Source organism: Scatophagus argus, chromosome 6 (genome assembly GCF_020382885.2).
Source record: "Scatophagus argus isolate fScaArg1 chromosome 6, fScaArg1.pri, whole genome shotgun sequence".
Classification (NCBI taxonomy): domain Eukaryota; kingdom Metazoa; phylum Chordata; class Actinopteri; family Scatophagidae; genus Scatophagus; species Scatophagus argus.
The window spans coordinates 12,247,761-12,263,655 of NC_058498.1; the positions used below are offsets into that span (position 1 = coordinate 12,247,761).

The following is a 15,895-nucleotide window of genomic DNA, read 5'->3' on the forward strand; positions in this document are numbered from 1 at the left end:
CTCTGCTGTATCAGTTGCTTTATGTGGCACAACTTCACAGCGTCTTGCATAGATCCTGCATGTCCACAACTGTCCGTTCTATTTCCTGTTACTGACGACGTTTAAGACTCACTGATAGAAGACAAATGTCTCTACGGTAATAAAAACATATTTATATATATGACAAATGCACCAAAAGGTCCTTGATATATTTTCAGGGTGACTTCAGTCGCATCTGCTTCACAGAAGTTAATTCTGTCTCTGCTCTTTCATGTGATGTTCAGGTGACCATCGCCTGTGACGCAGTGCTCAATGCACCATCAGCTTACAAGAAACAGGAGCTTGAATCCTGGGAGGAGGAGATCCAGGTGTCCAGACATGCCAGGAGCCTCAGACAGCTGGATAATGGGGTCAGGATCCCTCCCAGGTATGAAAGGCACCAAGCCACACTGATAAAACGCTGTGTCATTTATACAATAAGCCTTAAATTTCTGAGTAACCACAAGCCACTTTAGAGACAGCGATAGGTTATGTTACTTGTTCAGCAGGTTTAGCCTTCTAAGCAGTGTGTTTGTTAATGTTAAAACACAAAAATTAGAAATTAAATTATATCTACTCCAAAGCAGGAAAGCAGAGGCAGTAAGAAAGAATATTCAAATAATTGTCAAAGTTGGTTTCTGTTTGTATGCAAAAGTTACATTTTTGGAGAGCCATGCAGCACTTGTGCTTGTGTGTCCAAACCTATGGAGATTAATTGACAGCAAACACAGTGGTAATCTGTTACAAAATGATGATATTGGATGATGCAAGAAGGAATCATGATTTTAACACCTTTATTTAATTTAAGCAAACCATCAGGATACTTAAAACACCTCCGCTATTCATCACTGCCTGTCACCTTGAAGTGCCCATCTGTCATTGGAGCCTAACAGTCAAGAATAATGCAGTGTACTACATTTTCCTACAAGGCTTAAATTTTTGTCTTGGCATGATACGCATGATACGTTTTAAGATACGCAACTCAAGAGATAACTGCAGTACTTTGTGTCTTTGTCTTTTTCCATCCAGTCAACACTCAAACTGCCAGTCTTATCCTTTGCACCTGCTTGTGAGGGGCAGAACACATTTTTTCAGTCCTTCACCGAATCTTTGAATGACGGCAGGATTAAAAAAAACAAAACAATAAAAAATGAAAACAACACAACAATAACAAAAGTCTCTGTCTTTGTTTTTTTTTTTTTTTTTGCTTTCAGCGGCTGGAAGTGTCAGAAGTGCGAGATGAGAGAAAACCTGTGGCTGAACCTGACGGATGGTGCAGTGCTCTGTGGGAAGTGGTTCTTTGATGGGAGCGGAGGCAACGGCCATGCTCTGGAGCACTACAAAGAGACCAACTACCCCCTGGCTGTCAAACTGGACACCATCACACCAGATGGAGCAGGTTTGAGACACATGACGTGATTATCTAAACTGCCACATGAATCTGTAGTCATATTTATATGATCATATTTATTGTATTAATCACATTGTACTCAGAGGTGATTATAAACCTTTATCTCACTTAAGTCTGCAAGGATGGCACCACCTTTGGCTTGCATTAGATTGCGCGTTTTTACCTAATAACGTGGTGGTGCTTGTAATGTAATAAATATCTTATGTCAGATTAAAAATCAGGCCTATCTCCGATCATTTGGTTTCAGATGTCTACTCGTTTGAGGAGGAGGAAGCTGTTTTGGACCCCCACATATCAGAGCACTTGTCACACTTTGGAATAGACATGCTGCAGATGCAGAAAAGAGTAAGTTGTCCTGGCTGTGAACGATCCAAACAACAACCAAAGTGTGAAGCTACTGCAGCTACAGCTTTCACACTGAGCTCTCTCCCTGCCTTCAGACAGAGAATGGCCACCACACAGACAACAGCTCCCAGCTGCGGGTCAGTGAATGGGAGGTGATCCAGGAGTCGGGCATGAAGCTGAAGGCGGTGTTTGGTTCTGGGTACACGGGCATCAAAAACCTGGGAAACAGCTGCTACCTCAGCACAGTGATGCAGGTCCTCTTCAGCATCCCAGATTTCCAGAGAACGTGAGTATACTGTGACAACACTTCACTCACTTTTTTATTATTCATATTCTATACATCATAGCACTTTTAGCGCAAAATGGGCATCTTAATGACTTTGGGTGTCATTAAGAAAGAACACAACATGATTTCATGGGCTTTTTTAATTTAATACTGAATACTGTGTCTTTGGCCGTCAGTGTTGTAATAATCAGAGATAAGCAGATTATAGTCCGTATGCAGCATAGGAAAGGAGTTGCAGTGGTTCAAATGATTGCAATTTGTAAATATCACATAATGACAAAGTACAGCAATCGCTGGCAAAGCAAAGTAGTTCATATGAACATGATGGACATCCTTATGTGACCCACATTTTTAGTCAGTTTTAGTCACTAACTTCAAGTTAAAGTCAGTTATTAATTATTCTGTCAACTCAATACTCAATAATTACTGAAGGCAGTCTGTATTTTTTTGTTTGTTTTTTTTGACTGTCTTACACTTTTGGCTGAAATGCAGAGTAACACAGAACGGATACTTCTCTGGAAACATGTTTGGGTATTTAAATAACTGACATGGCCTCCTGTGGAAGGTGTTAGTGTCTTCTCAGTACAACATCATGTGTTCCCAAGGGTCTTGTGTCTGTGTGGGTGACATGTATTTTGATCTTTAGGTATGTGGGAAATCTTCAGAGGATATTTGACTATTCACCACTTGACCCCAGCCAGGACTTTGCCACACAAATGTAAGTGACTCCAGTGTTATCTAATGCAGTGTTCAAGTACACAAGACAAGTTAAGGTGTTCTCCAACTCCTGCTGTCCCTGTGGGGAGATTATGTTGTATCTTATCAATGGCAATGGTAATAAATAATATATATTTTGTTGGGTTGAAAGCCTTTTTTTTCCCCATATGTTGTGGTAAATACTTGGTGCATTTTGTCATGTAAGCCGGTGTGTTGCAACAGGCCAGTGGACATGCTGAAAGGTGAGTCAAGTCTTAGCCAGGCAGGCGATGAGCATCAGTTATGTGAAGCAACAAATGTTTCAAATTGTCAGAAAAATGTGTTTGTATTCATCACTGTTAGTGTTTATAATTTAGCCTGTCAGTACAAATCCAGTCATTAAGAATGAAAATCTGCATGTGCTAATGCATTGGGCCCTTATTGATTAAATATGACCCCTCCCTTAAAAGCACTGAAGGCAGAGTGGGATTAAACTAATGAAATAAATATATTGCCCTGTGGCCTGTAGTTAACGCAGTTGATACCACAGTGGATAAATAAGAAAATGCTGAGAGAGATTCAGAAAATATACTATAAAGGCCACACTCACAGTTATGATTGTGAAAATCATCCCAATCATCCTAATAATTTGATTATCCTTTTTAAAACTTTAATTGTTTTAATTGATGCAACCCCCTGTTCACACATATTGTTTAAGTTGGTCTTCTTTGTTGTAGTTCTTGTATAATAATTTTACATAGACAGCTGACACTATCTAAAGGTCTGTCTTGGCCAGTAAAATGAGATTAATCTCAACGAGGTCTTCCTGGTTAAATAAATGTCAAATAATATAAAATGGCAGGTTTCTTGACCAGGGTATCTTGAAAAAATATAATGAAAGGGATCATGATATTTAGAGAGCCTTTTATGCTGTGTGTGTTTTACAGTGAAAATCAACACAATGCCCAGTTTGCTTATATTTTGTTTTCATACATTCTTAAAATGTGTAAAAGAATACAAAATATATATGAATGTTAATATAAGCTTTTGTAGACCCTGACACAAGTGACACTTGAAACTCATGGTACTGAAATGGGTTGAGATACTGCCCTCTACGGTTAATGTGTGGTATGGTGAATTAAAAGTGATTTTTCTATACAGGCTATACTGTATGTAATCTGACTAAATAACAAACATTTTTGTTATCAGTTAAGGAGAAACATGGATTTGAGATACCACATCTGCAGGAGCAACCAATGATGAACAAAATTGTAAGAATGTGAAGAATAGGAAGGATTTAGGATAAGACAGAGAATAAAACTTGATGTATTCCTGAAAGGTCTGTTACTGGAGTCAGCTTTGTGAAACAGAATAGTGAAACAGGCCCCAGGTGTGTGACGGTTTTGAAACGTTTGCTCTGATGAGTAAAGACCGACGTGCCCTCAGGGTCTGTCTTCCAAGAAACTGCCCCAAGAATACTGAAAACCTGATGAAACGCTGTAGTGTTTATGCCTTTGTTTTCGTCCCACAGGGCTAAACTGGGACATGGACTGCTCTCAGGCCAGTACGCCAAACCACCCATGAAATCTGAGCTCATTGAACAGGTGATGAAAGAAGAACAGAAGGTATTAAACTGGGTATGTCCAGCTCCCAAACTGGGTCCATAACCGACAGAAGCATGTTAATAACTGAGTTCATTTAGTGACCAAACTGTTATGGTTGTCAGGTTCAAGTTTAAGCTCCTTGTTTGACGTTTTCCCAATTTAAACATGAAACACCGCCTGTAATGCAGTATAACACTTGAGGGTTTTTTTGTGACTGTGACAGCTGGAGAGATTTTGATTGAAACAAAAAGAAAAGGACGTGATTTTTAGTTTTGTAGTGCTCTGACCTTTGTCGCTTAGTCTGAAAATAGCTGCTGGCTGCAGTCCTAAATGTGCGGCTCAGATTGTTTATGAACGCAGCTCCAGGCACAACTTTAGTTCTGCGTTTAGCTTTGAAATCCCCACGTTGCTGCTTAATATCTTCACAGTTATTAGCTGTGCTTAATGATTGTCTTGCGATTCCTGCAATCTCTCAGGTTCTTGAACAGGGTAATTAAAATAACAGGGAGTGTATGCACATGATATGAAATCATTGCCTTTTCCAACCACACAGTACACAGCTGCCTGGAAACCAGGAGAGGAAAACCATTAAAGCATAATGGGACGCAGCACTAGGTCTGCAAGCTCCATGGTTCTTTTAAGCCTCAGCAGCCACAGTAATTGATAGGGCAGAGCTGTGATCCTGCATTTCCTGCACATGTGATGGTGGAGTCAGGTTTGGATATATGTTGACGGGTGGGAAGATATTGGAGGACCTGAGTTGGCATGCTTAGGTCATTATATTACCCAGTGCATGCTCTCATTAAAATGGCTTTTTAAGTTTAATCCCCTGCAAATAATTTGGATACTTTGTTTGCCAAGACGTTGGCCTGCATACTGGCATGATGTTGTAGGAATTGCTCCACATTGGACTTATCTATCATCCACTGATCCACTGAGTCCACCAGAGAATGTATTTCCAAAAATGTCATGCCTTTTTTGAAAAAAAAAAAAAACCTTCAGTTTACACTACAAAAACTGTTGTTATTGTGACAGGCTGCCAGTATCACGACTGCATTAAGATTTCTTTTGTGGGGATCTTTGTTTCGAATAGTTGCGTGTTGCGTGTTGTGCATCTTTCACACCACTGGGGTGCAGAGTATCATTTCCACCGTTTGGTGACATAATAAAGATTACTTTCAGTGGCAGACCAATAAGCCAGACACATTTTTGTTTATGTTTTTAATATTTTGTCTGTGTTTAGCAGGCTCTGTACCTCAAAGCCATTTACCAGGGAAGGATTGCATCTTTTTTTTTTTTTGAAGACATTTGTAGCTTAACTTGTAGCAGCCGTTTGCGAGGCAGTGAATGATTGATTGATTATTCATTATTGTATCTGTTTCTACATGCAAAACTTGTACTGTCACTGGTAATTCACCTGTAGAGATCCTGGCACTGAGAGTCCACCCTGGTGCTGCTTCAAGTGTGTATCTGTAACATTCAACTCTGGTCCGATGTCTTATCTTACGCTTCCCTTTGAGTCAGGTGAGTGCCCATGCACAGTCCGCGTGTTTCATGCCCAAATGTTTTCATTCCAGCACCAGCAGAAGGGCATCTCTCCACGCATGTTGAAGGCCCTGGTCAGCAGGGGACATCCAGAGTTTTCCTCTAACAGACAACAAGATGCCCACGAGCTCTTCCTGCACATGATCAACCTGGTGGAGGTGAGTGAAGCTAAACCTCTGGCTTAAAATATATTCAAATGTACAAACAGGTGATTGTAAGTGAATATACCTTCACAGATGAATCAGCACACAAAAGAAATGGATACTGCCTTTCACAGAACTGACTGTACCTTGTAAAATAGAATTTTATCCATAGTATCATAGTATTAAATAATAATATTTTTACAAAATGGGTGTGTTGCACCTGACCCATGACACACATGGACAGACAGAAGGGGAGGACCAATCTCCTCGGTTGGTACATATGCAATGGGGTGCTCTGACATGTCTCTCTCTCAACCAGGGTAAATATAGCTCAGTGCTATCTGTTACACAGGGAGGGGAGATAATGCTTCTTATTCTGCGCCAGCCGTGATTCATGACCTGACTTGGACCCGACACTTCCTTTGCCTCATCTTGGGTTGATCAACATAACATTCAGCTGAGATTCTCTGAGCCTCACTTTCACCATATTCACTGTATAATCTATGGAAGGCCTTGTGCTCGAACCTGATTTGTACTGTCCTCTTGTCCTTTACTCTACTCACCTCTACAGCTGTCTGTGAACTAGATACTGATTTAGTTATCCAGACATAGACAACGTGACTGAAGCCACCACCATCAGCAACATTTTCCTCTGTCGATGTCAGGCTGCATACTTGGACTGCGTAAAATTATAACTTGTGTATTTCTGTTGCTCCTTAGAATAGAAGGGCTGGGTTGCAGAAAGGCTACAGTGCAAAGTGTGTTAAGTTGTGAGACAATCCTTCATCACAGTCTTCAAATAAACACAGTCTAAACTTCAGCGACCCCTTCTGTTCATAGCAGAAACAGAGGCAGTGATCAGTGATGATGATTAATGTGCCTATGATTCTGAAAAGATGCAACACCTTTCCATTGTGGAGCATACGGTCAACTGAGGCGGTTCCTATATTAAGGAGATGCGTCTACATTATGAATGACTGTATTAAGAGATCTGGGCCAAACACGAGTTGTGTCAAAGTCATGCCAGGAGACTGCAATAGACCACAGCAAAGAATAGCTTATAGATAGAGTTACATTTCAGACCTCAAGCAACAACAACATGTCTGCCTGTAAGATTTCATTTGACTCATGTAAAGAAAAATTAACTGATAGTAGACTAAAATAAATTTGTGATAAAAATGAAATAAAAAAAAATGGTATGTGCAAAGAATCCATTAAAGATGAAGAAAATATCATATTTTATCAAGGTTGGATCTAATCTCTGGTCTATATTTAAAGCGTATGTTATCAAGATGAAATATGTGCTTAATCACGTGGTGTGAGGTTGAGATTAATATCTGAACTCACCCTCTCATCTTCCCTGTATGTTGTTGTGTTCACAGAGGAACAGCGCGGGCTCCGAGAATCCAAGCGATGTCTTCCGCTTCCTGGTGGAGGAGCGAGTTCAGTGCTGCCAGACACGTCGGGTTCGTTACACTCAGCGGGTGGACTACTGCATCCAGCTGCCAGCCCCCATAGAGGCGGCCACCAATCGCGGTAAAGGAGTATGCACGCATACAAAAATGTTCTGTGCTTACTGTTGTCATTGAGGAGCCACAGCCGCCTCTGGTTGGTGCAGCTGGCATGACGCTGGGCTCAGGTGGCACCAGCGACTCGGAGAATCAGCAGGTCCTTCACGGAACACACTCATTGGATGTGACACAGAAGGTCCTGACTGTGAGCAGTGTAGTTTAGAGTGAAAAACGACTGCTTATGTGATTTCACACTCTTTAAAAGATATAGCTAACAACAGTGACATATATTAACCGTGACAAAACACACACGGTCAATATCAATATGATGTCAGTGTTGTCAGCATCCATCTTAAATGGTACATGAACATGTTAAATAACTAATTGTTTCACCCTTGATTTGGCTGTTGAAGAGATTTGCTCAAAATGTCTTTGTTTGTACCAGAGGAGCTGCTTGCGTACGAGGCCAAGCGGAAGGATGCTGAGGAGAACATGCGGGCTCCTCCTGAGCCAGTGAGGGCCCGGATCCCCTTCACCGCATGTGTGCAGGCCTTCACAGAGCCGGAAAACGTCCCCGACTTCTGGAGCTCAGCGCTGCAGGCCAAGTCAGCTGGAGTCAAGTAAGCATAGGGCCACCCGTTTACACCTCAGCCTCGCACCTTTAAATTAAAACCAGCTTCTGTTAAATCCCACTTTATTCAAAATTGTCATTTTCCTCCACAGAACGTCCCGTTTTGCCTCCTTCCCAGAGTATTTGGTTGTGCAGATCAAGAAATTCACATTCGGGGTTGACTGGGTGCCAAAGAAATTAGGTAACTGTCTTTCACCCTTCACTGGTGAATGGGATTTAAAATGTCCCATCAATGTTGTTACTCAGTTATTGTGAGTATGACTCAGTGTAGAGCTCTAAATGCCCAGCAGAGGGCACCATCAAACTGCAGTTCAGTTCCAACTCACTCCTCATAACAGTGTCAGTGTATTAAGTTTGGTAGCATCTTCATAGGCCTGAGTCCCTACTTATTATCTAGTCAAGTTGTCCCCACATATCTTTTCACTCCTCAGTGGGAACTTTGAGACTCAAAAATGGTGGCATGGTGTGGCACCACCTATGCTCAAAAACACAATGGCAGACCTAGATTTGATGAAAAACTCCAACATTTAAAACACAACAATAGGCAACCTATGGATAAAAGAAACATTAAGAAATGTTTGTCTTCATAAGAGGTTTTATAAGGAAAAGGGGTACTTCTTTGGATTTGCTACCCGCCCTAAGTCTTTAGGCTAAAATCATTGTATCTCCCTTACAGCAAAGTGTTTTGTGTGTGGATAAATTTCTCATTGGAGTTTTATATTTGCTTCTTCGTGCACAGACTTGGCCATAGATGTCCCAGACTTTCTGGATCTGAGCCGGATGCGGGCCACAGGGCTGCAGCTGGGTGAAGAGGAGCTGCCTGATCTCATGCCTCCCATTGTGCTGCCAGAAGACACCAGAGGTACAGAGCAGGTCCATTTTATGCCAAGAGTGGTTTAACAGGGAAATTATTCCGCTGTGTGTGTGTGTGTGTGTGTGTGTGTTTGCATGCAGGCTTGCAGCTTACAACACACTTTTGTGATACTTTTCAACAAGGCAGAACGCTGTGACTGCAACGAGGATAATAAAAAAAGATGATCTGATATGACATTTTGTTATTAATTTCTCCTGCATATTTACATATAAACATTAGTGCCAACATTCGGTTCAGATCAGATCAGAGAGTGATTAGTTTTTCTCACCCAGAATTCAGTAAGAACGATCCGCTGGTCCTAAACTCTCATGACTCACCTACACTTGCCTACGGGGGTATTTGTATGCATGCATGAATATAAATACCACTGGCACTCTTAACCACTGGGGGCATTTTTGGCCGTTCATGTTCAGCTTCACAGTCCTCTTATTAATTTTAAAGGTCACTGTTTTCCGTGAGCACTTTTATTTTTTTTGTGTTTTTATCCACATAACCAAACAAAATTTGTCCACTCTGATATAAATTAAGCATTCAGAATATTAGAAAAACCTCTCAAAATATGTAACAGCTTATGCCATCTTGCCCCTAACAAACTGGTGAGTTGCTTTGATAAGAACTGACTCATATGTGTGTGTTGTTCCAGAGCGGCCACCTAACATCCTTTTCGGGAGGTGTGTGGTGTTTTTGTGACAGAGACAAATGATCCGTGAAATTGTCTGTAATATGATGTTCTGCTCAGAGCCACCTAAGTTTTCTCTTCGGGGCATATTGAATGGAATCCCACGGGAAAGGCATTCTCAATCAATTACTGAAAGGTTGTTGTGTTCACAGTGTGGCTGAGCCTAATAAGTTATAATGATTTTATGAGATCCCCTTGTAATGCACTTCCTGGAGCTCTGGTATTAACCTACTAGAAGTTAGAGAGTGTGTTTTAGAATACAGGCAGGATTTTTGCCTCTCAAAATGTAGTTACATCGGGCTGTTTGCTTAGTGATATTTGTCTTTCTGTGTCTGTAATTCTTATTCCTCTGTTCCTCCTACACAAAGTTCAGCTACATCAAGTTATCAGTGTCCTCCTTAATATTTTAGCAGGCGTGAAGCACAAAGTGTTCTGTGCCATCTCAAGCTCCAAACACATAAAGGGGTCCAAGGAGCACAGTAACATCTGCTGCTGTGCTTCATACATTGACAAACTCAGACATTTTTTTTGGGGTTTTTTTTGTTGAGAGCTTTACAGAATCGTTTAACCAGCTGCTTTTTAGGACAGGAAGCGAAACGGAGGATCTGAACATGTTTGTCTGAGTGTGTCTTAATATTTCAGGACTGAATGTTATGTGCTGTACCTGCTATCTCAGACCTACAAAAACATGAAATTGGCTTCTTGGAAGAGTGCAGATTCCACTCAGAATTCTTCAGTCTCACACATTAAAAACTTCCTTTCTTTGAGCTGAAACTAGCTTGCTTAGGTGGGATTGCGTATCTGCGTCTGACAGCAGCAAACTACGCAGCTATCTTAGAAGACTTATTTTATTCTTGTCCCATGTCAGAGCTTCTCTTTCTACAGATTGGTTAAAACAAGTACCAGTGTGTAAATCATGCAGTTTAAGCTGTGAAATGTGCTGCTTTCACTCCATTTTGCGATTTATTTATTTATTTCACATTAATATGATGAGTTTTGTCGGTTGCAAATGAACCACTGGCCCATTATCCCCCAGCTGGTATCGGCAGTGATTAATCATTGGTCACCCTTGTGCCTCCAGAAGGCTTCAGTGCTTCTCACTGATTACACAGCAGAGCACAAATGTCTTTTCCTGTATCCAACTTGAAACACATTATTTCTCATTGGTCTGTGTGTATTGTGCATGCATTCAGTCATTTCAGGCCATTAAGAAAATTGACTACAAAAAAAAACAAAACACTTTTTTTGTTGTTATTTCCATTTTCTGACATTTGTAAGCACAAAACAACCAATTAAAAACTGCTCAAACCATACAGATAGAGATTTATGATTTTGGTCTCCTTCACGATTAACCTGAAAGTCTGAAGAAACTGTGTATGTAGAATCAATGATCTATAAAAGGGAGGAAGGGACAAGACTGTGAAATTAAATAAACACCAACTGACTTTAATGAGTCATTTTTTTTTAAACATAAGTGCCTAAAAATGGCCTCAGATAAAGACAAAAAAAACATGAAAAGCAAAAAACTATGTCATGTCCACACAGAGTAAAAGTAGATTGGGAATGAGAAAGCAGTGCAAAAAACTATTAACCCAACACCTTCAGATAATTTATGGACGTTCCTCCTGGTGGGTATTACTGACGTTGCTAAGATTTCACTGTCTAGGATAACTTAATTGGAAAAGCATCTCAAAAACTGAACCAGGAGCAGGACTCCTTTTGATTGCGGCACTTGGGAACGGTGAGGGGGACAGTCTCCTCACTGCAGGCAGTGACAAAGCCCCCAGGAAGTGTTTGAAAACTTGACATTTTTTAGCAGCTAACTTAAAACTGGCCCCGTCTTTGAAAGGACATCCCTATCATGATCAGCGTTGCACAATAAAGTGCAGCCATATAAATTCTGACTAACAGCAGCCCCTGTGGCGATTACAGGATGATGATAAATGTTCAAACAGAGTGCAGCAACTACGGCATAAGTAGAGACGAGTCAAAGTCCTGATCCAAAGTACTGATTCAGGAGTGTCCATTTTATAGACGTATCTGTTCAAAGTGTGTTAACATTAAAGCATCACATAAAGCTGCAGCATCGACTGAATTAAGCAAGAGTGAGTTTTATTACTTACGAATTCAACTTTACATTTGTAAGAAGAAGAATCAGTTCCTTCCTTCAGAAGTTACATAGTCTCATTTTAAGTTTGGTCAGAATCTACTTTTAAGCCCTTCATTATTTCAGCTGATCTTGTGCTTACATATTCCCATATTCCTCAGTTAATTAATAGTAATATTTCAGCATAGGAATGATGAACAAAATACACAGAGAGGAGGGAAGTATGGGAAGTTAATATGGACCCAGCAGCTAATGTTTGTGGTTTATTTGTTTGTAAAATGTTTGGAAGATTTTCTATAGTTTGGTTTTCTTATTATCTGTAAATTCTATCTGTTACATCCTTAAAAGTGAAAGTATGTGAAACATTTTACAGTCTGTGATCTCATTATGTGCCTTCACCTGAAAAAAAGTTTCTTCTCCTCTTTCAGATAACTCCATGAGCTCCATCGACTGTAAGTATTTCATTTTCTACTCACTACTGCATGTATAAGTTGTTGCAAGAAAATGTATTTGAGGAACAAAGCGTTGATGATGGATACCACGTATACCTGAGCAGGTGCTGCAGCTGCTCTATACTTCCATTAATTTTAGGCTGACTCCTTTCGTTCCCTGATAAATCATCCTTTGATAAAGAAATCTCCCCAGGGCCGATTCGCTTCTGGTCTCTCTGTTTAATGAAGCCCAAAGAGAGAGCCATCGCACAGTCTTGTTTGGTCGTTTAAACTAGAAGGCTACCAGTAGTGTGGAATCAGCAACTGCTGTGTTTAAGTTATTGATGTCGGCTTGACGTGTCCCCAGCTCCAGAAATAGACGAGACGGCAGTAATGCAGCTGGCAGAGATGGGCTTCCCGCTGGAGGCCTGTAGGAAGGCGGTCTACTACACAGGAAACATGGGCCCCGAAATGGCCTTCAACTGGATCATAGCCCACATGGAGGAGCCGGGTAAGAGAGCATCTCTGCATTCAGTGGAACAAAAGAGTGGAGAAATATACAAGAGCACCTTTGCAGCAAGGCCACAGCTTTACTGCAACAGAAAGATTACCAAGTCACAATACCCACATTTGTTGATACTGAGTTTACTGACAGTCCAAAGAGAGAGGGACACGAAAAGTACTTTTGAACACCCACTGTTCAGCCTGTAGGATGCTAACTTTATAAAGACCTTTCATGGACAGCTTGTACAGTGAAAATGAACATAAATAGTCATACACAGATAGGGCAGATATCAGGATGACAATACAACAGAAAGACACCTGACCATTACACCAACAGGGACTTTAATGACGTTGCATTCTAAACACATCAGCTTTGCAGCTATAACAGCTTCACTCCTTCTGCAAAGGCTTTCCCCAAATGTTTCTGTGGGAATTTTTTTGCACAGAGCCCTGAAGTTCTTCCACACCAAACTCATCCAACCATGTCTTTATGGACTTTGCTTTGTGTACTGGGGCCCAGTCGTGCTGGAATAGGAAAGGACATGCACTAAACTGTTGTCACAAAGTTGGAAGCATAGCATTGTCCAAAATGTCTTGGTATGCTGAAGCATTAAGATTTTTCTTCACTGGAAGTAACCCCTGAGAAACAGTCCCATACCACACCTGAATCCAATAATAAAGAGGTGTTTTCTCATACTTTTGTCTATATAGTGTGAATGACAGTAGTGTTAAAAAGGTTGTAACTGTAACTGTATTTCAGTATTCAATTTAAACTATCTCTAAATTCATAGCAAAAAAATATATGGTGACTAAATAGTCATGGTAAGAAATAGGGCTTTGGGTGTGTGTGTTGAATGAACGTTTGGGGTTAAAGAGGCAGCTGTAACACAGAGAAACCAAAAATACAGGTGACAAATACTCAGAGAAACAGGTGCACTGGAAGAGCCACAGTTCACCATTAATTTCAGTAAGCTGAGTCTGCAGACTTCAGGAGTTGAGCGTGAGATATGGACATTAAGTTCGAAGCAGTGAATGAGGAAAACAAACAGACACGCTGCTTTTTTTGGCAAGTCAGTCGACTCGCATGGAAAGCTTGTGTTGTGCTTTTCTTTTTTTTGTCTGTGTCTCTGCAAATCTGTCAGAACACATTTCTGTAGCAAGTGTGCAGAGCCAAGCCAAACCAAGCCAAGTGTATTTGTATGAGACCCTTAAAACACAAAGGTGATTCAAAGTGAGAGACGAAGTGGAGATGTGATGCGAAAATCCAGAGAGAAGTCTGAGTCATGTGTCAGGCTTCTCATGGCTTTGTGTGTCGCAGGTGTTTATCTTCGCACGTCTGCGTGTGCGATCTTCACCAGAAACTTTTAACAGAGCTGACTTCGTCTCTTGTGGAGCCTCTCAGCAGTAGAGATGTTCCCCTGGGGTGCTGACTCGTGTCACTTTTATTTCCCTGGTTGGCTGTTAAAGGGCCTCTACAGTGGAGGGAAATTAGAGCAGCCTGCCGAGCCTGTTAGTTTTGAAATGGGTCTAATGTATCTGCAGAATGGGCTGCGTTCAATAAGATCATTTTAAACAGAATGGCTCCTGCCTGCTGCGCAAAGGTTACTTCTTCATCCGCCTCCCCCACAATTGTTTGCTTTCATTACTTTCCCATTAGCATCACTTTGTTGTCTTCTTCTCTCTCTCTCTCTCTTTTTTTTTTAACAACTAAACTTTTCACTTAATCAGAACATGTCTTTGGGATGAACCTTAGAGAGCTGCATTTTCAAAAGTAAAATGGATTTTCAAAGCAAGCGGGGAAACTGGTTTGTTGTAATTATTTTACAATGACTTTGGTAAAAGCTAAAGAAAAAAGAGACTTACTGCGCAAGGCCAGAGTTCATGCAAACTTTATAAACATCCTTAATGAAGGCTATAATGAGATCTGTCAAAGTTCATGTTAGAAGTTAAGCAATAACAACCCGTTTAACAGTAATTTAACTCAACGTGCAAGCATGCGCTGTTCAGACAGCCTTCTTCCTGTCACATAAAAACAGCTGCGCTTTGGGCCATCTAAAGGACACAAGACAAGGAGGCTGAGATAGAGACGGCAGTGGGAAATAAGTGGTACGCATTTTCATTTATGGCTATCACAGTAATGAGGGCTCTGTTTATTGCCAACAGTAGAGTAATTAAAGTAGGAGTGTCCTTGTTCCCAGGTTGAGGGTCACTTCACTTTCATTTGAATCTGTTGAAAGTTCACAAAGCATTGCACTTCTCTTGGAAAGTAGAAAAACTTTATTTTCTTAGTTGTGTTCTTACTCGAGGATGCTTCCTGAATTGATTTAAATTCATGCAGTGTTCTTGCTTTATGTATTCTCTGAACAAGAGTAATATCAGGGACCAGTGTTACATCTGTCCAGATGTTTTGTTTACTCCCTCAAACCATCCTCAAACCTGTGCATATCAGATCACATGTAGGAGTTGTGTGTTTTATTGCTTTGGTCTCAGTGTTCACATTTAAACTTTAATTGTCAACACAAAAGCTGTTGTTTAGCATCTCATGGTTGTTCTGGCTCTCGTTTCTATTTTCTCAGACTTTGCAGAACCTCTCACTCTGCCCTCTATGATTGATCCTGGTCCCTCCACCAGCGACAGCCCCATGGGTGCCACCCCGTTTGGCAGCTCACCCCCTGAGGAGAGCATCGCCATCCTCACATCCATGGGCTTCCCCCGCACTCACAGCATCCAGGCACTCAAAGCCACGGTCAGTCTTCTGCCCACACTCTTCATGTTTGTATACTAATAAATACTTTTTCCCCCCCAATAGCTGACACCAAGACTTCTTTTCCACGCACCTTTTTTTCATCTGCTAATAAGTTTCAGCCAGCTGATAATTCAGATGAGTGTTTTTCAATGTCAGTTCATATCGAGCTGTGGGTTTATTGTTTGTCACCCTCAGTTTATGAGCTTCTGCATTTGTTAGTCAGACGCTGCAGATCCACTCAGACACCGCGGGTCTAATACGTCTTCTGCCTCTGAGACTAACATCCTTTGCAGCGTACAAAGTGATTTATTGATTTTGTCATAACGATGATTTGTTTTGAATGTCTTGAAAATATAAGGGTAGC

The 15,895-nt window shown here is 41.0% G+C and overlaps 1 protein-coding gene across 6 annotated transcripts in view; it reads left to right on the forward strand.

Moving 5' to 3' along the window:
- Positions 1-15,895, forward strand: part of usp13 (ubiquitin specific peptidase 13) — a 28,847-nt gene that overhangs the window by 7,569 nt on the left and 5,383 nt on the right. For 4 of the 6 annotated variants that reach the window (XM_046391530.1, XM_046391534.1, XM_046391535.1 and 1 more), the window contains 14 exons: positions 264-406; positions 1,233-1,417; positions 1,677-1,774; positions 1,870-2,060; positions 2,707-2,778; positions 4,288-4,393; positions 5,938-6,063; positions 7,431-7,584; positions 8,005-8,179; positions 8,283-8,371; positions 8,930-9,052; positions 12,279-12,302; positions 12,649-12,792; positions 15,362-15,531. In XM_046391530.1, coding sequence (XP_046247486.1) covers positions 264-406; positions 1,233-1,417; positions 1,677-1,774; positions 1,870-2,060; positions 2,707-2,778; positions 4,288-4,393; positions 5,938-6,063; positions 7,431-7,584; positions 8,005-8,179; positions 8,283-8,371; positions 8,930-9,052; positions 12,279-12,302; positions 12,649-12,792; positions 15,362-15,531 — 1,800 coding nt within the window. The remainder of the gene's footprint in view (positions 1-263; positions 407-1,232; positions 1,418-1,676; positions 1,775-1,869; positions 2,061-2,706; positions 2,779-4,287; positions 4,394-5,937; positions 6,064-7,430; positions 7,585-8,004; positions 8,180-8,282; positions 8,372-8,929; positions 9,053-12,278; positions 12,303-12,648; positions 12,793-15,361; positions 15,532-15,895) is intronic. The other 2 variants (XM_046391532.1, XM_046391533.1) reach the window with 2 other exon arrangements.